We start from the raw sequence: 23339 nt of genomic DNA on the forward strand, positions 1-23339 counted from the left end.
CATAACAGTATCCAACTGCTGCAGTGAGAATTCGGAATGTACAATAGTTCTGCTTGAATCTTGATTGGATCTTAAATCTGCTCCATAACCATAAAATAGCTTGTAATAACAAACCATACCAATCAGACTATGCATTATGAGGAATACATTTTATATGAAACACAGATTACATTTGTTTCAATAGATTGTGTGACAGTGCTGTTGGGACCACATTGTACATGCACAATGAAGACTTGTTTATCTGCTACTGTATGTATTACTCTCATGCATGTTCTTTAATATTATATGTAAATAATCTATTGTTTTAAATTATTTTATAAGCTGCACATCAGCACTGTATTGAAATTCTTCTTTATTGTCTCCTTTTTGTTCCTGATCTCACTGGGAAATCAGAAAGAGTAGGTTGAAATTGGTCTTTGCCTACAGAAATACAAAACACTGCCCTCAGTGGCCAAAGTGATAACTGTTGTTGGGCATATGGGCGTGGGAGTTCCATTTTCCTGGTGAAATGTTCACAGACGGCAAAAGCAGTTGTGTTGCGAGTTGTTTATAACTGAACAGGCTGTAATACAGTGAAGAGGAATGCATATTTTATAAACTAAATCCCCTAACCCAAACCCCAAAACTAAACCTAACTATCAGTGGAGTAAACGTTTTATGTTGGAGGTAAAAATTTGTTTGACATTCATAACTTCATCATAAAATCAGTATAAGATTACTTGTGTACCAGACCATAAATGGAAGCTCTGTAGATTCAAAAGAACCGTCTCATTCTAATGATTCTTTCGTGAATCGAACTATACCGGAAGCACGTATGTTTCATGCTGTAGATTCAAAATAGCTGGCTTGAGATTGGGAATCAAATATACTGGTAGAGCTGTGTGCTTAACGCTATAGAGTCAGAAGAGGGCAGCGCTGCTGGAAACACTGTCAGAGTATTTCAGGATGGTGTTCCAGCTGCGTTGGCAGAAAATTCCACCAGGAAGAACCGAAAGTCATGAAGATCATACAATTCCGGTATTTTTTAAAGAATGGAACCGGTTCTGAACAAGAACCGATTCTCGGTTCCCAACCCTAGTAAAAAGGCAACTTCCGAATCGCGCTGAGGTACGGGAACTCTAGGAAACAATATGCCGAATGCCTGTGTGATCTTGTTGGTTTTCAGTTTGAACGTACAGTACAGACTCTGTTCAAACTTTTTTTGTAGGTTATTTCAACCTGAGGTGTGCTGTCTATTTTTAGTTTTTCCTAAATTGTATTCATTTTAAGAAAATGAACCATAACAATCTGAAAAGTGGCCATTAACTTCAACTGCACCAAAAACTATGTTGCACTTGTTTGCTATTAAATGATTTTGCCATTCAAAATCAAACCAACAGTAATGATTTAATATTTGGGATAGGTCTTTTCTTTCTAACATCTATTTAAACATCTTTTTGGCTACTTTATATCTTCCTGGTTTGAGAGCTATGTAGCAATGTTTCCTCCCAGATTAGAACATTTTATCCAAAAGAGTATTTGTGGTCTGGATGTTGGGTTTTGGTAATAGTTCTTGTCCTAGGTGTGAATACGCAACTGGAAAGTATAATCTCTTCCCAGTTTGTGTTGCAGAAGTAATTTGTCAGATGATTCAGGAGTGTAGTAATCTTTCAGTCAAGTTTTCATCTTTTCTAGTGGCCTGTTTTGCTTTTTACATTATTTTCTTTCCAGTTGGTTGGCCAGTTCCCTTCACCTCATTTTCTTTCTTTTTTTTTTTCTTCTTTTCTCTTTTATTTTATTTGTAGCCATTGGAATTGATCATAGCCAGTTCGCTGGGACCGCTCAGCCATGTCTTTCTGGAATGTGGAGCAGGCTTTAGCATTCCTGGAAAGATCTGTGGAGCTGCTACAGTGTAAAGCTGATTAGATGCAAACCAAATATTCATTAGTTGTATTAATTGAAATAGAAAGGAGTAGTGGGTATATGTGAATAAATTAACCTTCACAGCTTCCCCGGTGGCAAAATGCATGAATTATTTCTTCATCACTGATAAAATAACTTGATTGCATTATTGTTGCAAGGGGTATATTGTCTATTAATCCTGCACCAGAAGAAAACAGATGGCTGCACAGTGTGTGTTGTGCAAATTAAGCCTGTTTTCATGAAATGCAAAGATTGGGAATTATTGGGTTAACTGTCTCCTTTTAACTTCTAGAAACAAATAGCAAAGAGCTTTTTACTTACTTTTCATTCATGATAATTTTGCTCTACTATTTGCTGGCCCGCCAAGCATCAGTATGCGGGTCAGGTAAAGTATAAACAGTGGCTCTTGGTCTCTGTGTCCTCTTCAGTACAGGAAGAAGAGAAAGCGGTTGGGGGAAGTGGGAGGGAAGGGCATGGTAAGGATTTTGCACCATATCCGGACCCGTGCAGATCCTTGTCTGTCTATTCAGGGAGTCTTGCAATTTTGATGTCACATCTGGCCCTGCAGCCCACTGCTGTAATCCTGGCTCTCCTGGCCTCTCAACACACTGTGTTCAGCTCACTTTAACTCCCCGTTGATCACCAGACATCAGGGGCTCCAGGTATTGAGGACATAAAAAGGACTCTGATACCCATTCATAGCCGACTCTGCTCTAACAGACTCCTTACCTTACTGGAAGTTTATAAGCGTCATTACACTGTGGAGTTAAGGCTTACACTTCTGAATTTTGTGTAAAAATGGCACAAAAAGACTGTGCTGATAAATGCAACCTCTTACCTACCTCACCATTTACAGTGGTATCAGAGGCAGCTCAAATGTAGTTTTAGTTCTGTGGCGATAAAAGGCTGCATCAGCATGCTTCTTGTTTTCTGTTGGCTGTGCATGAGATAATAGCATACATTTTTGCTGCCTAATGGATTGTGACTGCTGCTTTCAGTCATTTGGTGATGTACCTGTTTTAGTCATTCATAATTTTAGTTGTTTGTTTTAAAGCAGGGGTCAGGAACCTTTTTTCATTAAGGAGCCAATTCTTTTATTTTTGTTTGATGCATTTTTTCGAAAGAGCCATACGACAAACGAATAATTTACTATTTTCCAAAAACAAAATGTTTATATTGCCCATAGACTACTCAAAAACAAACAAATATGCAAAAATGTATAGGTAACATGTTGCAATATGGAATTGAGTACACGTATTTGTGCAGGTCTCTGTAAAATTTACATAAAATATGTAAAAAATATTTTTAGGATAATCGCATTTAAAATATCGTGATATCCAATTATATGGTCAACCCCCAAGGTCGTGAATATTTTTTCTTTATTGATTTTGCTTTAAAAATGGATTTATTGAAACACAAAAAACATAAAAGACATTTCTAATTTTAAAGTGCACTAAGCGAAACGTGTTGATGCCTCGTTATTGAATAAGTCCAATCGAGGCACAAGTTCATCCATCAGATCATAATTAACCGACAGCGGATTTGAATGCTTTTTAACCGTGTGCAGAGCACAGCTTTTGTGTTGCTCGGGCCTGAGAGCAGCTGGTGGAAGACAGTGGCTAACACCAAAGGATGACACGCAGCTCAATTCTCCAGATCCTCGAGTTAACAAAACCCCACATGAAACACCTGAGACACACGCATGTACAGTGCAGTGTGTCTCTCACTGTACATGACGTAACTAATAACTAGTTGTCCAGTGCGGTTCCGTTCACACAGCACAGGTTTGCTGAGAATGCGGTTGTGGCACTGAAAATTTGCGGGTGTCAGTTCAGTTATAGAATGCGGTTGACACAACCTTATATAACTGTCCTGTGTGTGAACATAACCATGTTAAGCACTGAGAACAGGTATGACAACCATATTCTGCTGCTGTGTGAACGTGGCCTTTATGTCTTTAATGCCATTCCAGTCTGAGCAAGTTTGAGACAAAAAGGACAACAAAACTATTAACACACAAAAAGGCATATATAGGAAAGGCCATTTTGGTTATTTTGACATTCTGAATGGGGGCAGGATGGGGAAAATAGAAGTTCTGTCTTCGTTATTTTGTGCGTGTAACAGATGTCTTTTGCTCTTGCATCACGTTTTCACCCAGAGCATTGCATTTTTTTAGACATTGAGAGATAAAAATTTTGAAATATGTTTTAAGCTCCCTGCATTCTGTTTTAATCTAATCATAAAAAAGGATCAGGTGACGCAATGATTGTTTTTATAATTAATGATTGCTGTAACTTCCTAGTACTGTATCTGTGACCATCGTTAAAACTTGTTTTCCAGAATTATGACTCTTTTGTAAATACATTTTTGTCACCTTTGTGCCACACTAAACAATCTGTGTTAAAGCACTTTTTCGTGGCATATGCCACTTCAGATATGACTTCAATGCCGCAGTCTAAAGAGGGCTTATGTCACTCTATCCAGGTTGCTGAATCACAATGACTGCTCTGGCATAGCCTGAAGATTAGCACTGACAGTGCAGTGTGTGTATTAACCAGCCATAAAGGGCTAGAGGGATTTTTTAGTAGGGAAATGTCACAATTTCCGGTGGGAATACATTAACTTTTACTGGACCTCACTGGAGCAGTTGTCTTTTGCTGATCTGCATAGCATTGACCTTAATTAGGGGCTCATTTAGAAAAGTGAATTGTCTGCAGTTTTAAATAGAGATGGTTAATTTAATTGTGTTTCTGCATGGGTTGTGTTTGTGGTCAAGCTCTAAGCCTCGGGCTCAGTCTATGGAGGCAGGTGTTGTTGTCAGGCACTTTAGTTGTAAGCTCTGGGCACAGCCTCAGGGGTGAGTCTCTTCATCCACACACTGCCACAATAATACAACCAATCCACCATCCACACTCTGCACAGAAACAGTACTGCCGCTCCCTATAAGCAGACTACGCAGTCTGCATAGTGTACCAACTCCCTAGGGTGACACTATCTTACCCTTGTAGGGCACCAGAAAGTCCACCGTCTGCCCTTACTCGCACGGTACATGTTATTCAAGGACCCGGAAGCAGTTGCGGAACACAGATGATCAGCTTTGCGCATCATATCACGCGGATTTTCTTTCTCTGAACATAACAAATACCAAGTGGTACCGAAACCGTGACCCTAAACCCGTGATACAAACTGACCCGTGAGAAATTTGAACCGTTAGACCCCTAAAACCTAGTAAGCAATTTCAAACATTCAATTTAGTGTTTAAGAGATGGTTTCTGTTTATGTTTTCTCTCTCTCTCTCTCTCTCTCTCTCTCTCTCTCTCTCTCTCTCTCTCTCGACCATGTGTGTGATGTGAGCATAATTTTTGGGAGCGCACTCTTCAAACTCCCATCAGAATGCTACTAATGCGTTGACATGACCACATGACGACAGAACCCTAGGTGTGGTAAACCACTTTCTTTTAATCCCTTAAACGGCATGAGGCATTCTTGTTTACATGTCGTTTCAGAATGCCGCTTTCTGCTAAAACCCTGGAATAAACCATTTTCTTAAGTGCATGTAAATTGTGACTGTAGATTATTCCATATCCCTTTGTAAAATATGTGTTAAATATAAATATATACCGGTCAAGCGCCCGTCCGGGAGAGAAAAGCGGTAAGGGCGCTTACACCTGAGCTAAATTATGTCTAACACCGGTGTCTAATTTCAGTAAGCATGGGGAGAGCGGCATAAAAAGGCAGCAGCCACAGAGCTGAGAAAGTGACACACGTCAGTCTAGTGTTGGCGCATAGAAGAATTGAGAAACTTTATAAAATTGATTGTAAACATTGCTGTGGCCATTAAAAGCCTTACCTGGAACGTCAAGTGGGCACTTGAAATTAGACACCGGTGTTAGACATAATTTAGCGCAGGTGTAAGCGCCCTTACAGCTTTTCTCTCCCGGACGGGCGCTTAACCACGCCCCCGCTGCCACACACGGCTTGTAATAAAACATTTGCAGTAAACAGTAGCCTACCAAGAAAGTCATTGGTCACTATCTTCCTCGTCCTGTGCACTGAAACCACTGAAGTCATCTCCTCCGGTGTCGGAGTTGAATAGCCTCAGATTTAGTTGTCTTTTTGCACTGAGTCAATTCCTCACGCTGCTGTTTCCAACGTCTTATCATCGACTCATTAAGACCAAGCTCCCGTGCAGCAGCTCTATTTCCTTTTCAACAGCCAGATCAATCGCCTTCAACTTGAAAGCAGCATCATATGCGTTTCTCCATATCTTTGCCATGGTGCGGGTGACAAAATTACTACCGTAATCAGAATGATGGGAAGTTTGAGCGCGCTCGATTTAATCTAAACAGTAAACAAAAAAAGTTGTTTTGACCTTAACCCGTTCGGCAATTTCATTGGTCTAATGAAAGCTTCACGCCGCCAAAAAACTGAGCACGTCACAGAATGTTTTTATTTATTTTTTTTAATAAAATTTGAAAGTGGGAAAAATCCATATATTAGCCGCGTTATTGTATAAGCCGCGAGGTTCAAAGCGTGGGAAAAAAGTTGCGGCTTATAGTCCGGAAATTACGGTATATAAAAAAATCCCTATAATATTTATATTTATTAAATATTAGCTCTGACTGGCTGTGAATTTTGTTGCCTCATGGAACATTTCACTCTCAGTGAGGTCAGAAAAATGTATTTACAGTGAAAACTTGTCACTCCTTGTTAGGGCTGTCGTCAACAGACAGAGAAATCATGCTTGACCTGTAATGAGCAGCGAATATTTTGAAAATATAATTAACTCGGGTAAATTAGCAGCCGAACGTCAGTATTTCCAGGCTCTATGAGCTTCTCTGTATATAAACATAGAGGTCCCTCTGTGTTACAAGCCCATGTTTGTGTTTATTTGTGTGTGCATGCAAGTTTTTAAAGTTCTCCCTCCACCCCTGGAGCTGTCTTTCATGTGTGCACCAGGGACAGGTGTAGGAAAGACACACTGTATGCCATTGATGAGAGCTGTCTTTGAGCTTTGCCATTTACCAAACACCCAATAAAGGGACTGCTGTGCTGGACACATTCTGCTAAAAGCATGTTTACATCAATGTTTACACACTGCGACCACCTCTACAACCTTTAATTTATTTATTCACATCATCAAGTGAATTGCTATTCACACTTCTAAAAGGGAACCGTTTACACCTTCAGAGGTCAGTGGCAAAAACAGAAATGCATAAACTCTATGGCACTCCCACCACCCCTTCTACAGAACCAGTATAGCTGCTAAAGAAAATATACGTTGTTTTAAAAGAGTTTTAGATATTTATATTGGAAAACAAACCAAAACAAACCAAAACAAATCAAAAACTTATTTTGTTGCAGTGTATAATGGGACGAAGACTTCCCTCTCTCACATTTCTGTTCACTTCAATCCACCTTTAACTCACGAAAAAAATTAACTCACTTGTATTAATAAAGCTGCGTATTGCCAATTTTCTTCACAATAAGATATCCACAGTGACATATATTATGATTCAATAAGTCACGAGCCAATACATTATAATCTAGCAGCAGCACTCTCTAGGGACGAGCATCCCATGATCTGCCTCCGTGTTATTTGAAATTTAATAAAGCTATAATGTATTAAATATCACTGCAGATGTAGCGTCGGTGTGTTTTCTTTAAAGACGCTCGACGCGTATGTTTTGCTTGAGCAGAGCATTAGCTCCAGCTCCACTTATTTCACAATGAGTGTGCTTCTGTGTTTACTTATTTCATAGTTTTGCATTATAATTCCCTTTTGCGATCTACATCACCTGAAGCTCTTTGGAAAGTTTAGAGTGCATCTGGACTGTGAGCTGTATCATTCTTCCTTTCCTCAGTCAGGCACGAGCTGCAGTGCTGCTCTCTTGTGTCATCGTTAGAGTTTAATGTGATCTCATGTCACGTTAAATGAGATCAAACGACTATTCGACAACAAAAAAGTTTGTCGACAATTTTTTATTGTCGATGTTTTTGATAACATCGACTAATCGTTTCAGCCTTACTTCAAATGTCTGATCACCATCCACTTGCATTTTAAGGACATACTTAGCTAATATATATTTCTGTTTTTCTTCAAATGTGTTCTGCTGAAAAAGAAAGTCATAAGGTGTGTCGCAAACCGCACACTTCTGCACTACTCTATGCCATTTTGTAGTATAAGTAGTGTGAGTATGTTTACGCTGAAAATTATGAGTACACGAATAATGCACTTTTTCAAACGTCAAAACGGAGTGTGTAATGTTGTACACGTCATGCACTCAGAGGCTTGATGTACATAGCGGGAGGGGTGGAGTTACCGGCAGTGAGGCTGGTCTGGCAAAACATTTGAAAATAATGGAGAATATGACAACTAGCCACTGATACTTCTGTGAAGACAGCACCTTACAAAAGTGAGTTAAATGCTTTACCATCATACCATGCTTTGTGATAATGTATATTATATAGATGTAAGTGTTGAAGTGAGGTTTGCTAGTGCTGTAAAACTAGTGGCAACATGACACTTGGGTTTGAAATGTCACTTCCATCAGCTGTCTAACGGCAAATGCTTCCGTGTTGTATAAAAACGTTAAGTGTTCCATTTAGGACGATACTACACTTTGAAAATGGATACACTACATGGCGGAGTGCATTGTATATTTTGTAACTGCATCATGTATAATGTGTCGTTTATGAGCGAGTCACTATCATCTGCTATTGTATAAAAATAAGGGATCGCAACATTTAAAAAAAAAATCCTCTTAGGTGAGTAAATATTGACAGAATGTTTTTGGGTGAACTGTTCCTTGAATGTGTGGACTGTTTTTGAATTTCACTTGCTGTTTGTCCAGATTTTCTTGCTGTATAAATGTTCTTCTTTGAAGTGAAAAGCTAACTTAATAAGTACAGTCGAATTCCTCAGATAAAATGACAGTTTTTGTAATCTGGTTTAGTCACCATCTCATTCATCTGAACGTGGATGGTAGTCATTTTTGCTAATGTGTTAGAGCAGTGGTTCTTAACCTTGTTGGATGAACTGAACCCCACCAGTTTCATATGCGCATTCACCGAACACTTCTTAATTGGAAAAATAAAATATGATTTTTTTCAAATTCAAAACATAAGTATATATTTTACTGGTGCACAAAATGAACCGTGCATCAACATCACTGTGTTCAAAGAACAAAACCATTAAAACATGATTTTCACACAAAAACAAAAACATAATAATGAATATTTACTGCAAATCAGTGTGACTTCTGCTGTTGCCTTTCAGAGACCAGTTCAGAAATGCGCGGCTTCACCTTGGCAAGTGCCACTCATGTCATTTTCGCAACAAAGTCTGTTCCTTTTCTTCGTTTTTATGTCCAGCATCCTCGAAAATGATTGCTCGCAAAGATATGTTGTAACAAACGGTATGAAAATCTCCAGAGCTTTCTTAGCAATAACAGGGTACGTTACCATTTGTTGACACCAAAACGTTGAGAGCGTTGTTGTTCTGAAGAGTTGCTGTTGGACCTGGCTCTGCTGAATTTCAATGATTTCATCGAGGTATTCATCATTGACATCTGTTGTCTCAACACTAAACATGAACGGCTGTCTCACCCATGCTGGATAAGACTCTCTTGTAGGGAAGTATCTGTCGAGAGACTTTGCAAGCTCATCTAAGTGCGTGGCAATTGCTTGCTTCAGTTCCGCGGGTAAAGAAATGTCTCCGATTCCAGATACATCTTCGATCTTACATACACAGTCGTCTAGCAGGGGAAAGTTTGCGAAGTTATCGTTCTCTATTCGTCGTTTCCATAACGGTAGCTTTTTTGAAAAGCCTTCAGGTTTTCTTCCGCTTCGATGATGTTGACTCCACCACCCTGCATCTGTTGATTGAGATGATTGAGAGCTGCGAAGATATCAGCCATGTACGCTAAAATGAGAATGAACTCAGAATTTTTGAAGCAATCTGCATAAAAATGTTGGTGCTCTTGCAAAAACAGGGCTAATTCCACACGCAGGGCAAAAACACGATTCAGCACCTGTCCCCGGGATAACCACCGAACATTAGAATGGTACAAAAGTACCTCGAATTCAGAGCCCATTTCTTTACACAGCTCACTGAAGATGCGGTGCCTCAGAGCACTATTTCGCACATAGTTCACGCATTCCACTACAATTTGTAATACTTCTGCCAATGTTGGAGGTAAGGTTTTTGTTGCCAACGCATGCCTGTGCAGAATACAATGCGTAAAAATGATGTGTGGTGCATCAGCTTTCACTAGCGCACCAAAACCAGACTTTCTTCCCGTCCGAACAAACTGCAGAAACCATATCCCACGAAAGATTGTTGTCTTTGAAGAAGTCATCCACAAGTTTCTTCACATCGGCTGCCTTAGTTCTTGTTGTAAGAGGCTTACAAAATAAAAAATCTTCCTTTATCAAGTCGCCTTTCACATAGCGCACGAATACAGCAAGCTGGCTTAGATTGGAAACGTCTGTGGTCTCGTCGAGTTGAAGGCTGAATTTTGCCGGGCTTGAAATCAGATCTGCAACTACTTGAGCCAAGATGTCTTTGCTTTTGTCCTCTATTCTGTCGCTGATGGTGTCATTTGAAAGAGGAATTTTGGATAACTTAACTTCAGCCGCTTTTCCCATCATGATATTCGCCATCTTCAGCACAGCTGGTTTTATGAGTGTTTCACCAATGGTGTGTGGTTTGCCCTGCTTTGCGATCAGGTAAGCAACGATGCTGTGAGGATCGGTTTGTTGATGGGCACAAAGCCGAGAACAGGCAAAGTAGCCTTTTCATCGAATCTGGCTCTCTTCACCTTGAATTCAGCGAGCGTTGTGTTCTTGTATTTTCCATCTCCATGCAGCTTAAGGAAGTGTTCTTAGTTTTGCTGGTGCTAGACTAGAATTGCTCAACTTGGCATTGCAAATAATGCAGTTAGGACGCTGACTCCCATCATGTTCCGTTATACATGTGAATCCATATTGTACATATTCGTCCGACCACTTTCTTTTTTTGCTCGACATAGTTAGTATGAAGGGATTAAAATATTAAGAAAGAAATCACACGACGTACCATCACGACAGTCACAAGTCGACTACTGGGTGCACCAAATTTCCTGCAGCACAGATAGGCCAAGCGATGTTGCGTGATCACCTGCAGCCAACGATGGCCAAGGGGGGTGTGTCATCACGAATCATATGAGTCGGGTGTGTCTTATCCTCCGCCGAACCCCTAAGACTGACTCACCGAACCCCTGGGTTCGAGCGAACCCAGGTTAAGAACCACTGTGTTAGAGGTTTGGCTAAGAATAGCCACACAGCTCACTTCATTGTCCACCTCTGATCTAGATTCCAACCCTACACCTTCCTGAGTGTTGCTTTTAGACCTTGTGACGAGGTATCATCACCACCCTCATTGGCATAAGTAGAATAGTGGTTGCTTTTTGCTAATTTTGGATCTCGTTCTCTAAGTCCACAGTCAATGCACCATTGGAGGGGCAAGGACAGGCTGTCATTCAACCTTGAGAAACTGCAGTCCTCCACACCAACCATTATTTATTTCGCAACATCTGTTGGACAGCACGATGCTGCCCAGTGTGAATCTGACACCTCCAGTGCCTCAAGAATGTAACCCTTGTACAATTACATTAGAGCACAATGTTGGCTAAGCTGCACAGTGTGACCTCTGTATTGACTGTGTGCAACTAAGTACCCTCTTCCCCCAGGGCAACTATTCAAGTACTCCCAGGGCTCAGATTAATTGTTGGAGAGCCTACAAAGTTTTTCCAAGGCTTTCATGCTCAAAAACAAAGATATACAATGATATGCAAGGATATGAAAATCTTGATGACATTTTGACATCAAATCCCATCTCTCAGGCATCTCAGTGGGGAAGGTTTCTCATTCTTACTATATCAGAGAGAAAGAACTGCAAGTAAGAGCTTGCATGAATTCATCAGGTCAGTATTGGTAATGCTCTGTGACATACATTTGTCCCTCTCCCTCTCTCAGACAGATAGAGAGGGCATAATCTCTCAGTTAAGTTGTTTTTATAAGCTCTCTGAAGATTAATGGGTCACCCTGTGCCCTGCAGACCATCATGAAGATGCTCTTCCATCCCCTGGCCTCTGCCGTATGAATGGATTTGATGGAAGCACTGCCATTCTTAAATAAATCATTTATGAGACATGGCTGCAGCTGGTATTAATAACATCTGCATGAAGGAACACCACTTTAGAAATTTAGAACACTGAAAGCAGGAGCAGCTGACCAAGACCCAGAGCATGAAGGAAACATTCAAGATCTTTAACAGCTCCAGTAAGGAGCTGAACATGTTTTATTTTCTGTGCTGTAGTACTTGGCTGTGGAGTAGTGAGGACTTAAGCTGCCAACGTCTCGAATAGCTTCTGGCCTTTTGTAGTGCAAGACTCCCTGTTCGGTGTAACAGAATTTTAATATCTCCTCAAACCTAAACCAAAAGCAGGGATCACACTTTCCACACAGGAGGTGAAGTGTAGGAGGAGGCTGTTGTACAGCTCAATTTAATGAATTACCAGGTATTGGGATGTTCGCAATAAAAGAGGCCGAGGGAACTTCCACACCCTTTGCTCAGCTTAATGAGAGAGAGTTCATGAAGAACAAGTTCCTACTAATTTACTAATTTGTTGCTTTTGAAAAAAGCAGCTTAGAGAACACTTATTATAGTAAAGTATGGTCCACTTTGCAGCTTATCCCGTCAAGAATACAATTTAAAAAAGTTTTGGGTTTTTATATGTTTAGCTATTTTATATATAGGGTTAAGTTGATGTGTGTATCCCAGAGGGTATGTAAGCAGGTTACAGGGGGTATGCAAAAAGAATTGGATTTTGCTATGTTAAACCTCAAGAAAATGAATGGTTTAGAATACAAATAATAGGGATTATAGATGGCACTTTCTGTTCTTTACAGTCAGTTGTTGTTCAAAAACAGCAAAAAAGAAACATTCATTCTAATCACAAATAGCATAGATGTGGCAAAGAAGCCAATAAGCCGTCTCCCCAACCAAAACACTTCTGTGTGATGCTCACTAAACTACCACCTTAAAGAGACCGTATTGTTTTATCACTTATTTTATTTATCAATATAAATACTTGCAAATAGTTCAAATTATTCATGTAAACAATAAACATATAACTAATATATATATATATATATATATATATATAGAAGGGATGGGCATTTTGGTCGTATTCTACTCGAGAATGATACTCGTCGAGTACTCGCAGCATGTTGAGTCCACTGCCATATGCGCCTGGTGTGTGTGTGTTCGCTCCTGTGGGAATGCCACGATGCTCCGTATTGTTGCTGTAATGATTCATGAAGTGTTCCATTCAACTCGGATAGTTGGAATTTCCACCTTTCAACTGGGGAAAGTGCAATGGAATGACCATTTATGTCGGACTTCTAACTTGGAAACTCGTGCGGAAAATCTTAATCTCTCATTTCATTGAGATGCAAGTGTGTGTTATATCAAACAAGCATTTCGGCACCCAGGGCAGGGAGGTTTACAGTCAGTGTCAAACATTCACTTTTATTAAATGATATCCATTAACAAGTCCAAGTTCTTACATTAAATAATATTAAAACATGTTTAGCAAACGTTTTGCAGAGACAGGTGTTCAAAACATGGTTAATTACACTCTTTTGAAGATCATAACGATAGCATTGCAGTGTCGTATATTGGCTGCTGTGAGACGTCTCTGACAATCAATGTACCCCTCAAAATCACAACGTTATCAGTCTCAAAATAAAATGTCTTTAGTTGTCAGGTAATTGTCACTGAATTAATCGCACAATTTTCTGTGACTAATCGTGATTAAATTATGGTACATGATACATTACAGCAAACATTAAATAAAATGATCAAAGATATATTTTCTTTATACTATGTCTCAAAGTAATTGCAAGAATTTGGTTAGTAATTATTTATTTAAATTATTTAATAATGCCAATGCATTATTATACACTATACATACAGATATAAAACATATGTAATGCTGAAGTTTAATTTGTTAAAGTTTAAAATCTCAAATGGAAGATTTGGAGCAGAAAATTAGAAAATCTTTATCAATTCCCTGCCCTATTAGAGATATCAGTAGATCGCTCCAATTCTGATTGATCAATAAAAATGTATCTTAATCGTAACTTAATATTTACATTAATACGTTTTTGAGCCTTACTGATGCAGTTCAATTGCAATTGATTTACCAGATATAATAATCAACATGATCAAAAGTTAAAGATCTTCGGATTCGATATTGGTATCCTTCAAATGAAGATCACAAAATCGCTATTGTTACCTAGCCCTACTTCTTTGAAATTAAGACCAATATAATGGACAGTCAAGATAATTCACTCAAATAAATGCAAAGCGGAGTTTTTAATCAGAATTAATTTCCATTCAAAAATAATAAGTTGTATTGGTCAAATGTGCTCATTGTTTATAACTTTGTTACCTGTGCCCCCCAACTCCTGGAAGTTGCTTAAGCCAGACAGTCAGATCATTGCTTGCCATGTTTGAATACAATTTGAATCAGAAAGTCAGTGAAAGAACTGGGTGGTCTGTGCATGCCAGCTTATGCACACTGAGACTAGGCTTCACCTCACTTCACCTCACTCATAACTTTGGTCGGCCATACTTTCTTCTTTATATCCCTGAGATCTTTAAATACACTCTCATCTTGAGCCCTTGGTTTACCACCTCACCACTTTAAACACAAGCCTACAGTAGCTCTGCATAGCATGTGTTCATAGTAAGTATACTGTTTTTTGAACCTGCCTCTTTTGGATTCAGTCCCTGTAGATGTCCCTCAGGCAGCATCCAAACAGAGAGGCCAACTTTGCCTTTAATACAGTGAGCCTGAGAAACCTCAGCTTCTTTCCAACCACTGAACTGTACACAAAAGCATACATAGACTGCATTGTCTTTCAGGAAAAATCAGTTTTATCGCCGATCCCCAGAAATTGTATTATCTAAGTTACTCCAAAGATCCAACTAATTTGGCAGTGCCCATGGCATGTGTTCAGTGCAAAACACAGCTCACCACACCAGGAGGTGCTAAGTCTAAGGCTGTATGAGTGTGTTTTGTGCATATTCATGCAATATAACATAGCAAGTTCTGGCATTGGTTTCTTTGTAAAGCCCTAGAGTGTGGATGCAAGAATCGTTCTGCTGCTTTACTATACATACTTTAGAAGGAGGCAAGAGAACTCAGTCAGCCAAGCTGTCATTGTCATTACTTTTATCGATTCTTATTTATTCCAGCTGTGAATATTGCAGTGTTGTCCATTGGCTGGTGTTAAATGACGTAAGATGGTTCTTACATGGTTCACAGCATTTTCAGGAATGTTTAGACTTCTTGTGTTTGGCTGTTGGGCTTTCTGTTTTTTGTCTCTCGAGTGCTTGACAAATTTCCTCTTGTTTTCGTCTAATTTCCTGTAACAAACCTCTGCTTTGAATTCAACAGATTTCTCTACATCAAGTGTCTGATATCTACTGCCAACTCTCAAGTAATTCACAGCAGTCTTTGTGCCACTTCTCTTTTTGCGTTCAACCTCCAAATCCCCTTCTGCCACCAGCCTGCTGTTATTTGTTTTCACTTCATGTCGTGGGAATTATATTTTCCTTTCATCTTTTTCACATAAGAAGCGAAGTGGTTTTCGGACCAGATTTTAAACACTGCTTTTGCAACTCATCCATCTACTTGTGAATGGAATACCTGAGCTCTTCAGAGTGGAGCCCTGAAGGACTGCCGTGTGATGTATTGCCTCAAAACAGTGAATTTCACTGTTTCTGCTTCTTTAGTTAATATATCTACTCAGTATGTCTATGTCTGCTCTATCTTCTCTTTCTCTTTCTATCTTGCTCTGCCCCTAGAGACCCTGAGAGTGAATTGATCTCCAAAGCCAGCCTAATGAAACAGGCTGGTATAAATGAGACGCTTTTACAATGAGGGCAGCTGCCATATTTACAAAAATAAATGCAGCATTTTTCATACCTGAGAGGAGTTTTTACAGTAAAAACGTGCCTGGTCTGCTAGATAGAGGCTGCTGAGCAGAGCATGATTTTGGGATAGAAACAGACAGACATAGACAGACATGTGGACTTCACTTGCATGTGTCCATGAAGTTTTGAAAATTAGAAAATTATTAGAAGAAAATTTGTCATTTTAATCTTTGCTGCTGCTATGTGCTCTTAATACATCCTTTTTGCCAATCCTTTACTGATGCAAACTTCACATTCACAGCAGACTGCTGCTGCGCAACTGTGGCACTACATCATCAAAGTGTGAACTCGGATGGGAACCGCAAGAGCTAAGGGCAGCATTTGGAACAGGGCCCAACAAAGAAGTGCATAAAAGGATAAAGAGTTGGGGAATTCTCACATACCATGGGTTGTTTGATGTACTTCAGACTCTCACACGGTTTCATTTGTGTAAATCAATAAAAAGTGTTCTTCAGACTCAGTTTGGATGTAGCTGTTTTGTGATAACATACGTAATGTTCTTGATGGAAAACACAAAGAATTGCCTTATCTAGAATATCCAATCATGTATGAATGTCAGGGGTTTTGGTCCCTGCAAATTTGGTCCCCGAGACTTGTAACAAACAGAGAGAGAGAAAGGAAACAGAATAAAAAAGTAAACTTTCCCCTCTTCACAAAGAGGCAATCCCAGTTGGATTGTGGGTTGAGGAGTAGATAGGTGATTGTGTTTCTCCCTCAAACAGTTTGTCTTGTCTTGTTTATGAGCACACACAGTCTTCTCCCAAATCAAACCCAAGATGCCCGATGGCGAGGCAACGCGTCATTCCTCAAAAGCGCAGCGGTGCATTGTGATGGAAATGTGCTTGAACGAAGTTGAGAACCAAAGAAAAAGACATTGGGGCTGAATGAGCGATTTCACCAAGCCACTCCTGATAGAGAATTGCGTGATTCTGCCGCAGGATGCTGTGAGATGTTTAAAATTCCTCTGTAAACACATTAGGGAATCGCTTATCTTAGGTAACAGATAGAGAAACATTTATCAAAACGTTGCCTCAACACATCCATAAATGCATGAGTCTCATTTGATGTCAGAGGCCGCCGGCTGTCTGCTAGTCTCCTTCTTAGAATCACTTGAGATTCCGCTAGTTGGAAATTCTGGCGGAATCTCCACCCGATCATCCCCCAAACCCCCCCCCACACACACACATCTACTGCTTCTCATCTTCCACTTCATCTCTTGCTCACTCTTTCCAAGATAAGACAGTGTTTTGCAAGTTTTCCTGCTGCTGCACTGAGTATGTGATCTGCATCCGTCTTTCTCCACTGTGGCCAACATGAACCTGAACAGTAATACTCATTTAATTCTCATCAGCAGCTCTATTGAAGCATCACCCTCTGTAGCAAAAGAACGGTGTCATAGCCAGAAAAGCAACCTAATTCCATTTTGTCTGCTTTTCGTAATCTGACTTCTATTTTTGTTCTTTCATTATTTTTTGGGTTGCTGCTTGTGATCAGGTATTGAGTTCTTAAGATTAGTTTCAGTCTCAGTTATCTTTTGCTCTTACTCAGCAGAACTTCATTTATCGACTTGATGGGCTATTTTTTCCTGTCTTTTTCAAATATATAGCCTTTGTCTGAACTGTTAGTGTTTATTCTGCCATTTTCTGTCATAGATGGAGGGTTCTTCTTTGTGCACATAAGCAGAGATTGTGCAACACGAGTGATGGAAATATCTATCATTGTGGTATCAGAGATCTATAAGCACATCTATGTCTGCAGACTCAAATCGTACTATACCTAATTAAGAAGATTGTCAGTTTCACTAAGAGTGACGGCTTTGAAAACAAAGAAGTATGCAAACAATGAGAGGCAGCTTAGCAGGCTTATAAAGCGGAGGTATTGTTGTGATTAGATGAGATGTGTGATAGATTGAATCCTGACATCTTCCCGCTAGAACTACGCTTACGCTTAAATTTCAGGTGCGTTACGGCCCAAATGTTGGTCGCAGGTCTTTTCTAACCACATGATCATGCATGGTTGTTATAGAAAATAAAATAAACAGGTGTTTCAGCTTTAAAAAATAATGAGAAAATGCGTTTTGTTGTGATTGTTTAACACTGTTGACTCGCAAATTGCTCCCAATATATTCAGTGATGCTAATGCGCTGCAGAGCTACTCCAGCCACTTTATTATCCGGTCCATCTGAAATAAAATGATTTTACTTGTCAAATGTTATTTGTGAATCTTTTTGCGGTGAATTGCAGTTTGTAATGTTTATGGTTTCTCGTCTGATAATTTAAATTATTTTTTTTATTTTAACCACATTTACAAGCAGTTTTAGAAAAACAAAACGTACATTAATAATTTTACAGTGCAATGACTGAATGTCTAACCTGTGAATTTCCACTAAAAATAAATTATGTTTATACCATGTTTTCTGCACTTAGTTTAGAATGCTCACTTCAACGCTTCCAGTGTAGACAGGCTCAAGTCGTTATGTCAGGTGTAGACTGGGTTTTAGGGAGTGCATCCAATTAAACAATTTTTTATCTAAACAATATTAATACTGTATGGGATTGCCAATTGATGTCCAATCTTAAATCTTTGTTCTCATAGCCTTTGTTTATTTTTGTGTACCAGTGTATTAATGCATAATTATAAACAGCAACATTTTTTAACAATTTGTGGAAAATGTACATTTCGAAACAAGTGATTCAAAGAAATGAATCAAAATTTATAAGTTTCTTACTTCTGCCACAGAGATTTAAATAAGAGACACTCTTTCTCCATATTAACACTATTATACTTGCATGTCGCAAGACAAGGAATTGTGAAGCTAGCCCAATGGCACGGCCTTCAGGAAAATTAACTAGCCAAGTAAACGCCTGGAGATTACCACAGTATTCACAATTTTTCTCAGTTTTATAGTATCAACAATGTAGCCTAATTTTGAATATTTCCTAGTGACTGTTGTAATTCACAGCCTTGACCTGGACACTCACTCAGTTAATCATTACATCATCTCATTAACAACCCCTTACTTGCCAAAGAATTCTCACTCCTGCTTGTTTAGCACTGTTTAAATGAGTCTTCCTGTTTTTCTGTCATTTCTTGTGTTGTCATTCTGCAGTGCTCCTCTTCTGCAAAAAATTTAATATCCCTCTATACTTATATGCTTTTTCACACTCTGTTGCATCCATCTCACTTTTTCTACAAGATTGCCCTCACTCACAGTGCGATGTTGGAGAGAGTAAATGTATTGTGCGCTGCTGTCACTTCGCACTGCAGAGGGCAGATGCAGATTATGATGCTGAGTTTTGAGCTTTGCCCTTTGAACTCAGTGTCAGTCTTGCTCTTTCTGTCTTGCTCTCTATCTCTCTATCTATCTTATCATGAGGTGTGGCCACTGGGATATGGGGTGGCATCCCCCCAGCCCCACGCTGCTCTGCTGTATCCTTCAGGCAAATAATGCCAAGCAAAACAATATAAACCAAGAGACGAGATGAATATTTCATGAAAACAGACCGGTATGCATATCTCAGATATTATTCTGAATTCTGAACAGCACGTAGCATGCTCTGTGTACTAGGGCAGAAAGTAACTGATGTACTAGTGTAAACATTCACTGAAATTATCTTTTGCATCCTGGATGTGGGGGCTATATTGTGGTTTTTATTACTGAATCCATCATTCATCGAATGGTTTTGTCTCATCTCCTTGTGGATGTTTTTCTCTGGAATGGAAATGCAGGTAGTTCTTGGGTACTGATCGCTTCTCAAAATATTTTAATTTAGCATCAGAACCTGCAGTCAATTTCTTTAATGGAATTCACAAAGGGGTTAATAAAGACACAGAGAGAGAGAGAGAGAGAGAGAGAGAGAGAGAGAGAGAGAGAGAGAGCGAGAGAGAGCATGCATGTGTGTCTTTTTGGCATTCAGACCATAAATATGCAGTCATTGAAATTAAGATGCACCATTAAATTAGTCTTAAAGGGCCAAATGTTTGTCCTCACTCAATGAGTCATTCTCTTCTTTAGCAAAGACAGAAGCTGGAATAAATAAAACATTTAATCAGAGTTTTCCCTCACTCTTGGTAAGTTTTCAGATGGCATGCCCATGAACCTTTAATTCACTGTCTGATGCATATTGCATACAAAATGTCAAGAGTTTGAGCATTGAGTTATTTCAAGCAAGAACTAGTCACTAGATTTCTCTTTTTTCACCGGAGTGCTTGACTTTGTTTATTTGTTCACAGTTTTCAATTTTCTCCTTAATTTACATCTTAGTAAATACAATCATCAGTCCCAAACACTGACTGTGTAAACATAGCCAATGGGGAACATCTTACCATGGTTATATTTTATTTCGCTCCACAGGATTGAATCCGCTGCCCTTTGACCCTGCCACGAACAACGAACCCCTGCAGTTCAACGGCTCCAATGGTCCTCTGGTTTCTGAGTGTCCTCTTGAAAACGGAACAGAAAACAGCAAGAAGAGAAAGAGATCCAACCTACCTCCAGGTACACTTAATAGCTTCCTCTCAAATGAACTTAGCTCACTTTGCTTTCGAAGCAGAATGCAATCAAATTACCAAATAAATCATGCAATCAATATTGCTTACGCTTGTGTAGGATTGGGGATTTTACCAAACTTTAAACATTTTTGATTTGTGCTATGGACATGAATGATGCCCCAAACCTAGGGACCACAATATTATACAAGGTGGTAGGCTCTTTTGACACAGGTCAGTAAGTAAACCATGTAGAACATCCTAGCGTTGTGGCATCAAGTTTTGAGCACCACTTAACATTTTCATAAAAATGTTGCTTAGTTTTTGAGCTAAGCAACATAACTCTTTCATTAAGTATTTCATAAATGAAAGTCACATTTAACCAGAACCTAACACTGTTTCATGATATTCAAAACAGCATTACTTTGGCTCATATCTATTTACAGTTATGGATATCACCTTAGCGTTTTGATATTCAAGATGTGAAAGTTGCTGGTTAGATGCCAGTCCTGAGACACGTCTTTCTGTCTGACACTGATGACCTTCAGACTGAGACTTGATAAGTAACGCTCAGGGAATTTATAAGCCTTTCTGACACAGGTTGTTTCAGCCAAAGACTGGACCTATTCATATTCATTCTAATGTTAGTAGCATATTAATTAATTGAAATATGATTAACTGAATTAAATAGGATCTTAAGAATGAGAGGTGCTATCTTATGTTTCATGTTGTCAATGAGAATTAATTGGATCGGATTAATTGTCTATGTTAGTAAGGCCGTGCTTTTCCTACTTAGCATTTTGGAATACACTCACCCTTAAACAACCAGGGCCAGTAGAGTTTGTTTCAGACTTTCACATAATGTCACACCAATGCCACAAATGTATTACAAGGACAATATCCCTGAATCAACCTGGAGTCAAATGCTTTTTTCAGTCATAAATTTGATCGCTTGTTCTTACGGGCATTGAACCAGTACCCTTCCGTTAACAACTTCATACAGGTTTGGAAAAACAAAGTGAGAGTACATGATGCCAGAATTTACATTTTTGAGTAAAATATCCCTTCAAGCACACCACACCACTTTTGAGAATGAAGTCCAGTGAGTTGTGTCACTAATACCAATTCTAAGCTGGTACTATCTATGATATGATGAATACTTCATAATTCTAAGAATCAGCCATCGTGAGCTTCAAAACATGCTGTTCTGCATAAATGTCATCTCCATTTGAAGTCAGCCACTGAGAACTTCAGGCCCTTGATGGTCATTCTTCCCTCCGGAACACTGCTGACATTCATGGCTTGAAGTGACTTTGATTAGGGATAAATGACAGCAAGTGATGGTGAGCAGAGCTTCTCATCATTGTATGCACCCATTGAATTGATACAAATGGAAGTGAAATGAGCTCAAATTGTGTTCTGGTCATGGTGAAGAGCTGCTTGTGCAGATCAAAGCTAGCCAGCAAGCTTTAGATCAAAGCTTCCTAGCGCTAATCTAATCTGCCTATTTCAGAACACTTTTTTCCTTAGTGAAAGGCGTAATTTGAGAAAGGCTCAGATGAGCTGTATTCACAATACACCAAATATTTAGTCACTCAAAAGTCCTGCTGCTCAAATGGAAGTCAGTACTGTAGTGGTGTTTAATCACTCTGCAGAGGTTGGAGAAGGGCTTTTTAAGACATTGTAGTATGTCAGAGCTGTGGCCTTGTGGTTAGTACATGCTGAAGAAATTAAAATGACAGTTCTCCAAAAAATTTAAATTCTCTCATTATTTACTCACCCTCATGATATCCCAGGTGTGTATGACATTCTTTCTTTACCACAACACATTTGAAGGAAAATAGCAAAATATCTTAGCTCAGTTGGTCCTTAAAATGCAAGTGGATGGTGATTTCTCTTTTGAAGCTCCAAAAATCTCAGACAATTAGCTTAAAAGGCATCCATACGACACCAGCTGTTAAATCAATGTCTTCTAAAGTGACACGATTGCTTTGATTGCGAAAAAGATACATATTTAAGTACTTTTTTAACTCTAAATCATGCTTCCGTTCTGCTACGGTAAACTTGTGTGATGTAATCGCATTGGCATTTGAAAAATGGGATAACTGAGGCACGTTCGTCTCAGCCGGACAAGTGAAAAGGAGGAACACTGTACAGTAGCTTAGTTGGTTTGGTTTAGATCTGTATTTATCTGTTTCTTTACTCACAATAATTAATTTGTGCACCTTGATGTCTCAACTGAGAGGAGAACTTGAGATTATGTCTGTATCATGGCAATGTGAATATGTCACACGAGAGAACTCTCTCCTGAAGCTACACGAAGCATTGGATTTCAGTTAAAAAGTACCTAAATATTGATCTTTTTGATTGATCTTAAGTGATCATATCACTTAAGAAGACCTTCATTTAACCGCTGGAGTTGTATCAATGATGTTTAAGCTAACTGTCTGTGATTTCTGGAGCTTCATAAGATAAATCTCCATTCACTTGCACTTTAAGGAGCTACTGTGCTAAGATATTTTTCTATTTTTCTTCAAATGTGTTCTGGTGAAAAAGAAAGTCATTCACACCTGAGATATCATGAGGGCAAGTAAATAATTAAATAATTTTCATTTTTGGTTGAACTATCCCTTTTTAATAAATGAATTAATTGAATCAGAAACTAATTGAAACTGAAGTGAGGACAGATTTTTTTTAATCTTCCTTAACATTTAATATATTTAATAATTAGTTACAGATTGATATATACTGTATCAGCCAGGCCAATTATTTGGCCAATATATTGCCATTTTTGTGCATTGTTATTGGCATTGTCTGATAACCATGTCTACTAAAATAAGCTATGCAAATGGATATATATGCGTAGCTGTATACAGTGCATCCGGAAAGTATTCACAGC

At 39.0% G+C, this 23339-nt stretch overlaps 1 protein-coding gene across 3 annotated transcripts in view; it reads left to right on the forward strand.

The window, feature by feature from the left end:
* LOC127663308 (ecto-NOX disulfide-thiol exchanger 2-like) overlaps nt 1-23339 on the forward strand; it is a 239206-nt gene that overhangs the window by 105814 nt on the left and 110053 nt on the right. For all 3 annotated transcript variants that reach the window (XM_052154829.1, XM_052154831.1, XM_052154830.1), the window contains one exon: nt 20307-20450. In XM_052154829.1, coding sequence (XP_052010789.1) covers nt 20307-20450 — 144 coding nt within the window. The remainder of the gene's footprint in view (nt 1-20306; nt 20451-23339) is intronic.

This window comes from Xyrauchen texanus, chromosome 23 (assembly GCF_025860055.1).
Source record: "Xyrauchen texanus isolate HMW12.3.18 chromosome 23, RBS_HiC_50CHRs, whole genome shotgun sequence".
Lineage (NCBI taxonomy): Eukaryota > Metazoa > Chordata > Actinopteri > Cypriniformes > Catostomidae > Xyrauchen > Xyrauchen texanus.